Source organism: Solea senegalensis, linkage group LG15 (assembly GCF_019176455.1).
Source record: "Solea senegalensis isolate Sse05_10M linkage group LG15, IFAPA_SoseM_1, whole genome shotgun sequence".
Classification (NCBI taxonomy): Eukaryota; Metazoa; Chordata; class Actinopteri; order Pleuronectiformes; family Soleidae; genus Solea; species Solea senegalensis.
Genome location: NC_058035.1, coordinates 16,023,458 through 16,038,759, shown reverse-complemented (window position 1 = coordinate 16,038,759; position 15,302 = coordinate 16,023,458). Strand labels below are relative to the sequence as shown.

The 15,302-nt window shown below is 42.7% G+C and overlaps 1 protein-coding gene across 1 annotated transcript in view; it reads left to right on the top strand.

The window, feature by feature from the left end:
- Window positions 1-5,423: 5,423 nt before the first annotated feature.
- The window catches only part of LOC122781874 (homeobox protein Meis1), a 77,002-nt gene continuing 67,123 nt past the window's right edge, over window positions 5,424-15,302 (top strand). The window contains exons 1-6 of the mRNA XM_044045943.1: window positions 5,424-6,145; window positions 7,961-8,181; window positions 9,288-9,429; window positions 9,743-9,793; window positions 10,323-10,373; window positions 11,657-11,803. Of these exons, the coding sequence (XP_043901878.1) occupies window positions 6,134-6,145; window positions 7,961-8,181; window positions 9,288-9,429; window positions 9,743-9,793; window positions 10,323-10,373; window positions 11,657-11,803 (624 nt within the window). The 5' untranslated portion in view covers window positions 5,424-6,133. The remainder of the gene's footprint in view (window positions 6,146-7,960; window positions 8,182-9,287; window positions 9,430-9,742; window positions 9,794-10,322; window positions 10,374-11,656; window positions 11,804-15,302) is intronic.

Sequence of the window (15,302 nt, the reverse complement as noted above, 5' to 3'; positions counted from 1 at the left end):
TGGTTTTAAAGCCCGGCTCCGACACCCAGCTTTTTCCAGTCCTCATCGTCAGCCTTCATCTTCCCACTTTACCGCTTTCCTATTTTCTCACTTTCCCTCCCTCCATCCCTCCTTCCCTGTATGTCTTTCTCGCTAAGGTGCTGATCAATTCACAGTCTCCATGGAGGTGTGACAACCACCCCCACCCTCTCCCATTCACCCACTGCCACCCTTACCCCTCCACCCTGCGTGGTGTGACTGGCCGACATGAGACACCCTCACCCGAAACCTTCACCCCTGGATTTTTTTGGGGGGGAGAGAAGCGTTTAAGTGATCATGATGACGACAGTGATGATAATGATGATGATGGTGGTGGCTGCAATAATCTCTCTACCTCTCTTTCTGTCCTCCTCTGTCCTCTCTCCTCCTCTCTTATAGCACAAGTGTCTGTGACACCATTAGCTCACCTGAAATAATAGCACTGGTGCCAAATGTTGCTAGAAGGGGAGGGTGAAAGACCTTATGGGAGAGAGAGAGCAGGAGACAGAGAGGTAGAGGGAGGATGAAAGAGGTGTGTGTGTGTGCGTGAGAGAGAGCGATGAGATGGTGGTGTATCTGATGGGTTAATTCAGACTCAGCAGCCTTTCAGAATAAAAGTGGAGCCGCTGACCTGGTGGTCAGTGGCACAATGTGAAAATTGACTGGCAGCGTTCAGCACAGTTATTACAGCAGGCCTCCGTGTGTGTCTGTGTGTGAATGTGTGCATTAATAGGTTCATATCTGCCTATTTTCACAGTTCTCGCTCTACAGCAAAGCAGCTGTTGATCACATATGTATCTATAGGTGTGATGCAGCGGTGTCAGTGTCGCTGTCACATCCACGCAGCTCCTCTGTCAGTACTTTGCGGTCCTTTATCGTGAAGCCACATGTTTTACATTAATGCAACACCTACATAACAACTGTTCAGAGAAAGGGCAGCAGACCCCCCCCATTTTTCATTTTAGAAGTAAACTGTGAATTACTCTCCTTTTTCTCACGTTCAAAAATGTAGTTTGACACAACGCTTTTAGCAAAAAAGTGTTTCTTATTTGCAGATAGTATTTGATCATCACTCTGAACATCTCAAAGGTCATTTGTAGTTATAAAATAAATAACTGCAATTTGCAATAAATGCAGCTATAGAAATTAGCAAGCACCACAAATATTTTGCGAATCAAGAACATTTAAATAAAGCTTCAAATTACAATAAAAAGCAACACACCAGCAAGACGCAGTTATATGATTTATTTGTTTAATAATAAACAAAGACTATGGAAAATATGGCAAGTAATGTATTTAGAGGTCAAACAGTACACTTAGAAGAGGAAAGTGAGAAGTAAATGAGGGGAAAAGACTCGCTGTGAATTCATGTTTATTTCTTATCCATGATTATCTGAGCAGAGTTTCTTCCTCTGCGTCTCTGCACAACATGCAGTTTCCAACCGCGCCGGTAGAAGGCGCACATGATTAAGCATTAATGTGTGTGAGAGACGAGTTCATATTAACATTTTGGCCAAACGGCAGGATCCAGCACAAGTGAACACTCCCAGAGGAAAGTTAGGATTCATAAAGGGTGGGGGGGAAATGAATACTGCGATAGTTTATTTCATTATCTTTAGATTACCTTATCTGTAATTCTACAACATTAATGATGATTTCAGTGCCATGCTATTGTCTCCCGAGGTATTCATTTAATTTATTCTATTTTTTTTATTATTTAAAAAACATCACACTTTGTGACAAGTATCTTCCTGATAGAATAATTTAGTGCAATATGTAAAAATAATTTAGGTGACTAAAGTTTCATTAATTAGTAACCGATGCCATCACCAGGATTTGTATTTTATCTGTGTGTGTTTTTCTTCTTTTACAACGTATACGTGCATATTTGATATTGCAGCTCATTACAAACACCTTTTAAGACTAATCTCCACGAACAAAATTGTGTGGGGTTATTTTTTTTTTTTAACAGACCGGAGCTCGCAGCTCCCTAACGCACCCTAATGAATCCGGATGATTATTCTGACAGGCGATAATATACTAGTAGTTTTATATAATTAGATTTGCTGTGAAAACTTTGCAGCAGGTCCAATCTGCGTCTGTCTGTCTGTCTGTCTGTCTGTCTATGAGCTGCAGCGGTGACACGAAGCACAGACGCTCACTGGCCTTTCCTGCAGATCCCAACACGTCTGGGCGCAGAGCTGCGGGGCTGCAAAAAGTTTGACCTCAGTTTGACTCTTTAGGATGCCAGTTGTTCCTTGTTTTTTTTTTTTTCTTGTTTTTTTTCTCTTTCTCTTCTGTCTTCAAAAACAGCCATGCACGGACAAGCAGAGTCCAGAACACAGGCGGTCACAAAGAGTGGGACACTGATTCGAATCTTCTGACCTGAAGCTGTTTTTGCTTTTAAATCTGCACCGACTTAAACAAAAAAAAAAGAACAATGTAACATTTTTTTTTACAGTATTTATAAGCTAAATTTCTCTGATTTAAGAATAGCATCTGGTGACTATAAAAGGTGTCATGTAGCAGATTATATAAAACTCATGTCAGACACTGGATTTCTGCACAGAAACAACAACAACTCGTCTTTGTCTCCACAAAGCTACGTGAAGTCAGGGCGCACAGGCCATCTAATGACGCTCTCATTTGTTTCGGCCAGTCAAACATGCTGTCAATTTGCATTCAGCCGTTTGAAAGTAATACCTGCTGATTTTATTGAAACGACTTAAAGCATTACCGTCAACGCAAAGCGGATTAAAGAGAAATGACCGTGTATTCGGCCCCCCCTTCTGCTCTCCTTCAGGATGCCAAAACGCGCTGACCCTCACGAAAAAAAGCAACTCGGGGAGAGAAAGTGTAGCTCCCGTTTGCTTTTATAGACGCTAATTGAAGCACCTTAATTGCTTTATAATGCCAGAGTAGTTATTTTACAGTGGGAAGGCGCTGACGTGATCTCCTTTCATGTTCATTTAGTCTTGCTTCTCTCTCAGATTTCGTGTACCTTGTGTTTTGTGGTGGACTGAGTTGGCTAATCCTGTTTGAGCACAAATGTAGCACAAAGTGGATTAAAAACGTTTAGCTTCTCATTTGATTAAAAAAAAGAAAAATACAACAATAACTCTCCCTGGAGAAAATATCATAAAAGTAAAAAAAAAAAATTAGTTGTTTAAATTATTTAACAAGTCATAAAATTATTAATGAACGGAGGAGCCTTCTACTCACCATTACATGACTTGGATTAACAAACAGGACGGCCACAGTCACACTGCATATATTATTTGGTCCGGTATTTTCTGTGCGTAAAAGTCCGTGCGTCCTGCATGCGCGCGGCTTTCTGGCATCTGTGCTCATGTGTCCGCGCGCCCCCGGACTGACTGCACGCGGGAGGCATTGATATAGTTATATTATGCCTTTAAAATTGTCCCATCGGCTCCCACCGCTGCGAATTTTGCCACAGGAATCACCGCCGAATGTGTGAAGCCGCATTATCATGTTGTGACACCGTTCCTGGCACCGGGGGGCAGATGATCGATGACTGAACGCGCGGTGAAAGAAACCCCCCCTCATTCAAGCAGACTGTCACCGACCAGCAACATCTTCCATGAGCATATAGTCTCTGGATAGGGTGGCTCTTTTATACACTTTTCATTCATGTGTAATTAAGTGGGAAATTGAGTCCAAAAAGGTTGGATAAGCAATCTAAATAACAAGCACCACGAGAGAGAAAACACAACAATAAACAAACACAAACTATTTGGAATACCTTAAAAATATTCAGCTAGACACACTATGCGTGTTCCCTAAAATGTCCAGGCAACTTTTACAAACACTTTTATATCCTTTGGAATGTCTTTCATAATTTGACATAGTTTATCTTTTCTTAATTACATTTTTGTCATCAGCTAAATTAAACTAGATTTATTAGGCCTTATTTCCCAGCGATGAATCAAACGATTTAATTAATGAATCCACATCAACATCCACACTATTGGCTAATTGTGTTATGACTTTCCTTTGGGGGGATTTTAAGAAATCAAGTTGCCTTTCCTTTCAATTAAAACATGTATTTTAAAAGCCTCATTTTCAACTTTAAGTTCTTGTCACTTTTCACCAAACTTTTACAATCTCTGCTTTTGAGACCAAGGAACATACAAAAAAAAAAAGATAGAAAGAATGCAGATTACAGCATCTTTATGAGTGTGAGATTATGCTTGTGAGTGCATTCGGCATAAGAGTAATGAAAATTGGTGTGTGTGTGTGTGTGTGTGTGCGTGTGCGTGCCAAGGTAGTAAATTTCAACAATCTGCAGAAAGAATCTGACGGGACACGCAGAGAGCGCGTGTGTTTTTTTCTGCTTTTCTGTTCTAGGACGATGTTTTGTTTTGCGCCTTCCCTCAAATGTGGCCTATAACCGATCGATCAGCCCAGGATCGATAATGTGGGGAGCCAATAGGGGGCTCCCATCTCTGTGCCTCTCTGCCATTGGACAGCCCGGGCAGACTGGAGCGACCCATTCAGCGCTACTGCGGGGGAGAGCGGGGTGGACTGACATGAGAGTGACACAAGATGCTCTGAAAAACAGGATTGTTATTATTATTAAAATGTATCATTTACACCGTAATCTAGTAGAACAGTAAAGACAAATTGCATTACTGTCGGATTGAAAACAATCAATTATAATATAAACAATGCGTCCAAATAACTTGAAGTAAAGTAGCACGTATTATTGTGTTTACTATGACGTACTTTTGGAAACATTTAAGCCAAATATTTCCTCTTTTAAATGTTGCACAGGCTGAAACAAATAGACTGTCGGTTTGTAAATGTTGATAATAAGCTGCGAGGATCGCACAACCTGCAAGACAGGATTTTTGGCTGCAGTGTACAGTCTACAATTCATGCAGACATGACGTTGACAGCCTATCACAGGCCTGGGGTGGCTACACTCTTTTGGTTTTAAGATTTATAATGAATAAAAAGTAGATAGGATGTGATTGAATGTTAAGATAAAACAAGTCAATTCCTAAGAAAAACCACATAGAGAGAGGCTATTTGATAACGTCTCCGGTTATGTCACATCAAGGTTGAGAGCAGGTTCAGTAAGTCTGGAAAATAAACAGTTTACGAGCGGAGAAGTGGATCCCGAAGGCGTCATCCCCGAAGTTCAGGCGTTTTCCCCAGTGATTACAGAGTCCAGAGTGAAGAAGAGCTCACTTCATGATGATGAGACATGAAGCTGGAGTCCAAGCTGGATATTTAGTGTTCATCCCCGTCTTCTTCCAGCTCACAGTGCGACTGGCTGGGCTCGCGGATTCCTCCCACCCCCCCCTCCAGTGCGCACGACTTGCTGCAGCCCGGTGCGTTGTGTAAGACGCGACCTGTTATGGCCACCACTACTTCCGGGTTTCAGCAGTCTGGTCGAGATCCTCCTCTCCTCCTCAGCTCAACACACACATCCATTGTACACAAACGGGCAGGCGGCTCGCGCATACACACGCACTCAGACACATCCGCTCACACACACATACGCATACGCACACACGCGCAGCATCGATCGTGGCTCCTTTAAGAAAGCCTAAGCCAGAATTATCACCCCACCTCCTCTTGATCTGCTCTAGACGCTTTTGCATAAGAAAATCAAGCCGGGAGCCGAGAGTGATCAAAGAAAACGAGAGGAGAGGCTGCTTCATTTTTTAACTCTGATTGTGACCATTAACGTTGAGGTGGTGCCGATCCCGTGGAGACGCGCGTCGGACCATCATTCATCCGGTACTTTTGACAAGCCGTCGCGCTTTGACTGACAGGCGGAGTGACAAAAAGCCATGAGAGTCGCCACTTCTGTTTGAGGGGCTTTTTCATTTTCACCCTGGTTTTGGAGAAGGAGTCCCGCGCCGCTGCCCCGAGGATAGCCGAGGACCTACTCGCCGCGCCTGGGCTTTGCTTGCGCAGAAAAGCGGGGGACTGGCTTCACCGTTCCGTGTGGAAAACAGCATTCGGGATTTTGGCTGACACCTCTTCCCCATTTATTTGGATTTTCTTTCTTCATTTCGTCTCCACCCTGGCCGCAGAGGGGATTTATCTAAACTGAAAGGACGACCAGGGAGTGAGGAGGGTTATGGCGCAACGGGTATGTAGGGCAATCCCCCCTCAAAAAGTTTCTCCAAGTGTAACTGTGCTTGAATGCAATCCTGCGCTGTAACGTGGCTTAATGACACACAACCCCGCACGGACACGCACTCACGGCGAAACTTTTTCTAGCGTCCTGCTGCTGACACATGGAAACACAGTTTCATGTTTGTCGTCTTTTTGGCACGGTATTACGCGCGGCCACGCTAGTTTTGCTCCACGTACCGGCCCATCGAGGGACAGTGGGAGCGTGATCATATCTCACATCGGCTATGTTTCTTAGATTAGTTATGACAGGCCAGTTACTGGAAGCAAAATTGGGGGAGGGCAGAGAGGCAAAACAAATGTGCGCATTTCTCCTCTGACTGCACTCGAGATTTCACTTCAGTGCAACATTTATGAACAAAACAAAACAAAACAAACACACAAAAATCCCAATTTCAGCATCACTTCAGCGTCACCCGTCGGCTTTGCATGGTGCAGTGTGCTCAAACACACACTATTTGCATAATGTCAGCGAGGGAAATTTTTTAAAGTAATGAGGTGATGACAAACGCTTTGATTCATACACTGCAGGACAGCTCAGATCCTCGCGCGGGCAGTAAACAGTGTATAAGCAGAGAAGATATTAGGGACACACTGGGCACATTTAGCTGCTTGGTTTGACACCGAGGCTGCACCACGCTGGGGTTTACACCTCTCTGCCTTTAGGGTCCAAATGCTCAGCTTTAAGTGAGAATGCTTTTCTACTCTTTCCACTTGTTTGTCACTTCCAGAGAGCACCATCAATAATTCAAGACCCTCTTTTTTCCCTAAGAGTTAAAGAGGCAGACAAGAAATATGACATTTATTCCAGCACAAACAGACCTGAGTTTAGGATTTTTGCGTTATAATGAACCAGCAGTTTTTTAAATAACTACGTTTTTAATATCTAAACTAAACAACAGAGACGAGGCTAAAAAAGTGAGAGGGAAATAAAAGTTTGAAAATTATTAGCTGTGGTTTAACACTGTCCCAAACACTCTGCACGAGTTTGCTTGCTTTTGCTGCATACACTAATCACAGTGTGCTTTATAGGTAATAACATGCTGCAAAATGATGAGCCTTTAAAACGAGGAAACACTGTGTTCAACAGGTTTAAGACATTTGTTGTTGAACACAGTGAACTCACAGGATACACGGTTTACGAAACCAAATTACTGCTTTTTTTAAAATAATAATATCATTATTATTATTATTATTTATTATAAAAATGTAAAGCTATGATGTTATAGTTAAACTATAATGTCCCAGTAAACGTGCAGATGTTAAGTAATTCATGTTATTTATTTTACCTTTGAGCCACAAGTCTCAAATAAGCTGAGAGCAAAAACTAGTTTTTGCACGTCAGAATAAAAGCTACAGTTTTTTTTTCTTCTTCCCGTGAGCAATGTTCTACTTAATAAAACCATCTCCACTCTGTAAAAAGTGTTTTTGAAAAAAATAATATACATAAAAAAACATGTTAAATTGCTAATTCGTGGCTTAGAGTATGAAATAATTACAACGCAGTCTCGTGCATTTGTAACAGGGCAGTTTGGTAAATTAGTGAAAATGTTAAAACGCGTCGACTAATTTTGAAAAATTAATGAAACTATAGTTGCAACATTTTACCTTACTGGTTGAAAAGACACGACTTTAAGTGTCACTTATCCAACTTTAAATAACTTTTACAATATGTCCTGCCTTGCAGTGTTAAAAGTCATAATAAAGTCAGAGTGTGTTGTATTCTTGTGCGTGTGTATTCACTGTGGACCCGCGCGTTTGTTGTGTGCAGTACGAAGATTTGCCCCACTACGCGATGGACGGTGTGGGCATCCCGACCACCATGTACGGAGACCCGCACGGCGCCCGGTCCATGCAGGCGGTGCACCTCAACCACGGGCCCCAGCTGCACTCCCATCAGTACCCGCACACCGCCCACACCAACACCATGCCTCCCAGCATGGGCTCCTCCGTTAACGACGCTCTCAAGAGAGACAAAGACGCTATATACGGGTAGGTGCAAGCAGCGGGGAAACCATGCACTCTGTGGCGGGCAGCCGTGGATGCACGTCCCGGAGGAGGGCAGTCAGGAGTAGGTTAGAGGGGGCAAAGTCAGCGCCGTTAGAGAAGAAAAGAAAGAAAAACAGAACAGCGGCTCATTGTCCGGGACAGTCCGGTGGAGTGTTTTAGTCCAACAAAGTGCTGCAGAGGTGCAAAGAAAGAGCGGTGCCGCACGAGGCTTTTGTTGTTCTTGAGTTTTTGCACAGTTTAACGTCAGCCATGATGTTTACCACATGGTTCTCACACTGACAACTGCACCAACAAAAAAAAACCTGTGGAGGCTGCATGCCTCATGAATACACTGCAGTTTAATATTTCACTGGAAATAAATGCTCATCAATTCATAATAATATTGAAATTACAATGTGGACTTTGAGAAAAAGGCAGGAATTCAGTTTGAATTTCTTTAAAATAAAAATAGAATAAAATAAAATGTCACTTACTGGGATTATTCATAAGTGAAAAAAAATATAATGACGACCTCTTTTTTTATGATTTTAGTTAGCTGTGTTTAATGTGTCAGCTAAGTAAAAAAACAATATATATTCTCATCTACATGTCGTTGATTATTTGTTTTATTATTAATTAAGTACATTTAAACTTTTTCGCATTGTGCTTTCATGGTGGCGGAACATGCATCCCATCAACGGTTTCACCACATAATACGAAATGTTGACACAACTTTAGAAGGCACATATTTACTCTGGTGCCTTAAACAATAAATGATATACGCACGATTGCCACACACACACACACACACACACACGTCCATAATCCAAACTGAGACCTGTGCAAGAAATAGTTTGACTGACTCTAAAGCATTTGTGCTATTAGTATGCGCTTAGGTTTAATCACAGAAGTCTGTCCGCCCTTTGCAGCCCTTCTCTTTGCCTCTGCATAAATAAATTAAAATAGCACACAGGCTGCAGCAGCAGCAACAACAACAGTCCCCACGGGCGAGTTTCTGGAGAGTATGGCTGGCTAAATCTGGCCTGGAGTAGTCTTGACCCCGGCGCTGTTCTCTCTTGTGACATTGTTGTGTGTGTGTCTCCATGCAGGCACCCCCTGTTCCCCTTGCTTGCACTGATTTTTGAGAAATGTGAATTAGCGACTTGCACCCCCAGAGAGCCCGGGGTGGCGGGAGGAGACGTCTGTTCATCGGAATCTTTCAATGAAGACATAGCAGTGTTTGCAAAACAGGTCAGGAGTCTCTCTCTCTCTCTCTCTGCCTGTCTCTCTCTCGTAAAATGTGCATGTTTGGGCTGGTTTAACTCTTAATACCTGCACGAACAATGTGCTGCAGTCTTGACTCATGTGCGTAAAGTTAAACCACAACAGCTAAAATAAAATAAAAAAGACATGCGTAAAATGTTTTGATTGGACACAGCGTGCTGGCTGTGCGTAAAACAGTGAACTTGTGTTTAATTATGCATCAGCCCTAACTTGATAATAGTTCATATCCATGTGTTTTATGAATAAAATATGTTTTGTTGTTTTGTTTTTTTGCTTTTAGATTCGGGCGGAAAAGCCTTTATTTTCATCGAATCCAGAATTGGATAATCTGGTAAGACACATGTATATTTTTTGATGTTACAAGTTAGATGTGACTACAGCTGCTACAGTATAATGGCGGGCTGTGCATTGGTGTCAGGGAACCATGTGGTGCTGAAAAGTCACAGCACGATTGGAGGTGATGTTCTCCCTTTTGGGGCTGTTTGATATCACGATGGCCCCGGGTTGTATCTGCAGATGCAGGACCGCTGTTTGACAGCTGTCGCAAACCTTTGAACTCTGCCTGGGTAGTTGTGTTGTGTTTTTTTCATTGCATGCTTTTACTTTGTACAGTTTGGTGCTTTGAATGTGTTATGAGACTAAGGTTTTCCTCAGCACTTGCAGATCTCTGACTTTATACTGCAGCGCCACTCTCCATAACGCAATAACCTCCAAGTTTAATATTAGTTCCACATAAAAATCTACTCACATGAATATTTTGTTCTGCTCTGCACCTACTTGTATTGAGGAAGACCATGTCTGTTTAATATCAAAAGATGTGAGCGGCTCATTTTTTTTATATTGTTACTTTAATTTTTCAGATGATTCAAGCAATCCAAGTTTTACGGTTTCATCTTCTGGAGCTGGAGAAGGTAATATTCTCTGTCCGGTGCACCACTTCAGACCTATGGGCTGTATTTGCATAAATGTATTTTTGCGAGTCGGTTATAATTAGCGTCAAAATCAATCATGGGGCCATTTTTCTTCCGCGTTTAATCACGACGCAAGCTGTTACAACTGGAACGGATATCTCTGTGCCCTGAAACTCCCGGCGTGCTTTAATGAAGTTTAATGTCGGCAGAAATTGCATGCAAGGTGAAACATATAGGCGAACTTTGTGGGTTTGTTTGAAATGATTCTTTGTGGAGGGCAAAAGGCCCCAGGCAGCCATCTGTGGACAGGAGGAGGAGTGGGTGTAAAACTCTGATGGCTCCGCGTCACATGTACTACAGTATCTCTACAGTCACTTTAAATTCAGCGTTAATATTATCAGACATGATGAAATCTGTATTAAGGGGAATATTTATGATTTACCTCATGGTTTCCTTAACTTTGACTTGCTCGTGCAGGACATTTAAAGTGGATCAGCTTTGTTTTACTGCTGCTGACATTTTTGTTTCTCCGCATTGGCAGCGATAAGCTCATGTAGTAGACGAAATTAAACGGTTTACCTTAAATGTCAGTCAAGCGGGTCACACTCCTCTAATGGCCACTACCCGGGGCACTGATGATGAATTTAACACGGGTGTTGAGTGCGTTGTAGCCCCTGAGCCCCTCTTGTCACTGTCAATTCCCGACGATATCTCTATTTTGAGATGAAGTAGGGAGGAAAAAAAAAACAAAAAACAACAGTTTCTGTCACTGTCCGGCTGGAGCGCGCTGCTGCTGCTGCTGCTGCTGCTGCTGCCGCGGCACGGCACGACTAGACACAGCCTGGAGGAATATGTGCACGGTCTCATTTTATGAGGAAAAATAACAAGAAACAACGTTTCTTTTTTTTTTTGTCAGAATAATTCCATGCAATTTGAATATTTGACCAATATTCATGGCTTTATCAAAACAACAAGCATGTCGTCACTGATTAGTCATTGCGTCGTTTCAACTTCTATTACATTTAAATATAACATTTATAGGCTGTAAATGACACGTTCGCTGTGATCAGATTTCAGATTATAAAAAAAAAAAAATCAAGAGGCTTCTTTTGCATGCCAAAGGTTGTGTGTATGTGTGCGTGCGCGCGCGCGTGTGTTAGAGATGGGATGGGGCGATGTTGTGGTTGCACATGTCACTGTGGTGTGATGATGGTCCCCTTTGGGTGTGTGTGTGTGTGTGTGTGTGTGTGTGTGTGTGACGGCTCTGCCTTCTCTCCCTGTAGGTTCACGAGCTGTGTGATAATTTCTGTCACCGGTACATCAGCTGCTTGAAAGGAAAGATGCCGATCGACTTGGTCATAGACGACAGAGAGGGCGGCTCCAAATCAGACAGCGAGGATATCACGAGATCTTCTGTGGCCCTTGATCAGGTACACCTCTCTCTCTTTCTCTCTCCCCCCCTGTGTGTGTGTGTGTGTGTTCTCCCTGCTGGTTATTCAGCTATTCTGGGTCACTACTCCGCTGCTCTGCTATTTGCATATGATTAGGGCCGTTTTACATTCCGTCCATCGGAATGAAAAAAGAAAAAGAAAAATCAGAATAATGTTGCTATTATTGGCCCATTAAGACTTGAACCCGGAACCGACCTGAGAAGATTAGCTCGAAAAAGCATCGCCATAAACTTGACCTGCTTCATGTCGATTTTAATTTAGTGCCTCTCCACTGTTTTCCTGGTCTCTGTGGTCTCCGCCCCCCTCCCTCAAAGACAGTGATGTGTTATGAGCTGCTGTGTGTTGGAAGAGCAGCAGGTTGAGCTGCAAAGACTTGAGGTGCCTTTTCTTGTCTGAAGTTCACGGTTCATCATCACGCGTCTTGCCAGTGTTTTTGCTCAGACCTGAGTGCACACGCACCCACACACACACACACACACACACTCTCTCTCCCTCCTTCATTTCGCTCAGAGCGCGCAGATTCAGCTCCAATAAGGACGTTTACTTTCCAGAGCCATATAGCAGCAGCGGGTATTAGAGGTAGATTAGGGAGTGTTTCCCTTTGTGCAGATATCAGAGAGATAACCACAGCCTTCATTATGTGCTCCAGTGACTGTTGGCACTCCGGGGACATTGTAGTGTGCGCACAGGCATGACCCTAATGGTCCACACACTCTACTCTGCCGTTAAATAATGATAACAGCAAACCCATGATTAGAAATATGCAAATCTGGATTTTCGGCCATTAATAGCTGCAGTCATTTGTACATGGTTGCAGGCTATGAGACCGTGTATCAATAAGTTAAACTACCCCGGATTTTTAAAGGAGAAGCTTATGAGAGTGCAGACTATAACCTATATGGATACAGATGAGAAGGAGGAAAAATCAAGTGTCCAAATTAAATGGATTAGTCGGGTAGCGCGACATAAAAAGTAATGGAGCGATTAGGCTAAATAATTTAAATCCACGGACTTACATATGGTTGAGTGGCTGGTCTGAGTAGAGAGAGGGAGAGAGTGGCTTTTATGTGGTGGGCTGAATGGTAGGACTGGGAGCGGACTGGGATCCCCCTCCATCCCTGGCCCTTATGTCTGATTATGGAAATGAGAAAAGATCATGCGGAAGATAATACTTCATTTAATCCAGAGACAGAATTAAATAACACAGACGCCACTTGTGCATTTAAGTGTCTCTTTGAACTGCTTGTTGTATTCTTGTGGGGATTCAGTTGTCAAAAGTTTTTCCCTTTTTCATTTTGATAGATAGGTCAGGACATGGAATTGAGCCGTATGTTATATAGATATGGAAATGGAGTGTGTTAAAACCCCTGGGTGTAAAGGTATATGAAGAAAATGATGTTGTGCTCGGGGCCATGATGCAGATATTTAATTGACTGTAAGATGAAGACATGGCCTAATTTGATAGACTATACAATTAAGGACAAATCCACATCCACTGCTGTTTACTGCTGTCACAATAATATAAAGGACCTACAGGCATAGTTTGCATCAAAATGCAAGGAAAACTTTTTTGACACATGTGTAATATTGAGGGATGGACTGATGTTCCAGTACAATAACATGCAGGCTGTCCACAGCAGCCGGCTGTGTGTAAATGGGCATATCCAAACAGGGAGAGGGTACATGCTTCTCACTGCTGAATACTTATGTTGTCAATCTAATGGCACAGACTTGAAGCTGAATATATACAGTATATATATGTGTATATATATATATATATGTGTGTGTGTGTGTGTGTGAATTTTCTGGGCTATTTTTGTGTGACATCTTATCTGCGGTTGTTAGGCGGTGACACCCTCAACGTCTTTGCATTGTGTGTGCATTATCTCTTTCCATATGTATTTTTAATATATGCCCTCGGGCTTAAAGTTGAAGTGGGCTGGAAAAAAACGAAAAAAAAAAACACTAAGAATTTGCACAAAGAACAATGTTAACAAGATAGCAAAAGCAGGCTCATTTATTCATAAAGCAATTTATTCCAGTGAAGGCGACTGTAGCAGAGAAGAAGAAAAAAAATGTCAGAGGAAAAAAAACAAAAAACTTTGAATGTATTAAACTCTACAGTCCAACAGCGGCATTATGCAGCCTCGCGTCATAAAAGTCATTTTCAGAATATTCTCTATGTGTATTTACATTGTTTTTTTTTAAGTCAGCCTATGTAGGCGAGTATATGGAGGGACGCTGAGCGCCCCTTTCAAAAGAAAGCAGTGCATAGCTGAGAGGTGAAAAAGTCAGAGAGGCTCTGCTCTGGCTTGTGAATGCAGCCCAGCCTGTTTGGGCTCACCCTCCTGTGTTGGTGTGTGTCTTTCTGTGTGTGTGTGTGTGTGTGTGTGTCTATAAGTGTATGGATATATGTGTGTGTAGCTGCAGTGTGTGCATGTGTGTGTTCAGGCTGGCCTGATAAATGCAGCTCCCCCCTCAGGTGCTATGTGAGTAGAGTGACTGGTTAGCACCAGTTGGACTTCCTTAACCCTTTCCCTGCTGCTCCCTGGAGAGTTTCGCACCATGTTTGCCTCACTTCTTTACTTGAGTAGCACATTATCAGTTGCCCCACTAGACCTATACATTTAACCCTGAGCGCGGCTGTACATAAACACCAGAAGTCTATAATTGTGAGTGACTTTTGCAGACGGCTTTTAATGTGGAAAGGCTTGTGTCCAGACTAAATGTGGCGACGTCTCTCTCTCGCAGTCCCTGTGTTGTTGTGGAAGTGTGGTGTCAGTTGCTCTGCTGATTGCCATCCCAATTTGCCTCGGAACACATGTTCACCCCAGACCAAAGAGGCAAGGAGGTATTTCCACACTGCTGTACATCATTTGCACAGTTGCCTTTAATTGCACAGAGAGTGAGGGGAGGGGCACAGCAATTTGCTAATGAACTCCAAGGGCCTGGGCTCTCTACCATAGAGAAAAACACTACTAATAGTGCTGAGGACTCACTACAAGTCTCAAGAGCTCCTCTACTTGATTGAGCCATGCAGGCTGAAGTGGGGCTGGAAATAATTGAAATTTCCCTTTAAAATATTCACTGGCTGAATTCTTGTGGACGTGAGTGAGAGCGTCTTAAATGATTACGAGTGCTCGACAGTTGATTTGTTGACTTTGTTCAGCGGAGAGGTATTCTTGGATCGGAAAGTCTATTTCGACCTGACGTTTTCAGAGCACGATTATTATTTTTTTTCACCGCTGAAATCATGTGAAAAGAATGTGGAAATGAACTACAATCTGAAATAATCTGTTGCTTTTTCCTCGTGTCCCGCACACTGAACAAACCCTGTTTGTGTGAGCTCAGTGTTTCAGTCACGGCGTAAGAATTCACGCTGGAAACACTATCGCTGTATCTTTTCCTCACAGTTGGCACTGTTTTGCCACACAAGTGCTTGTTTCCATGTCTTTGAGACCCAGTGTTGGTTTAGGTA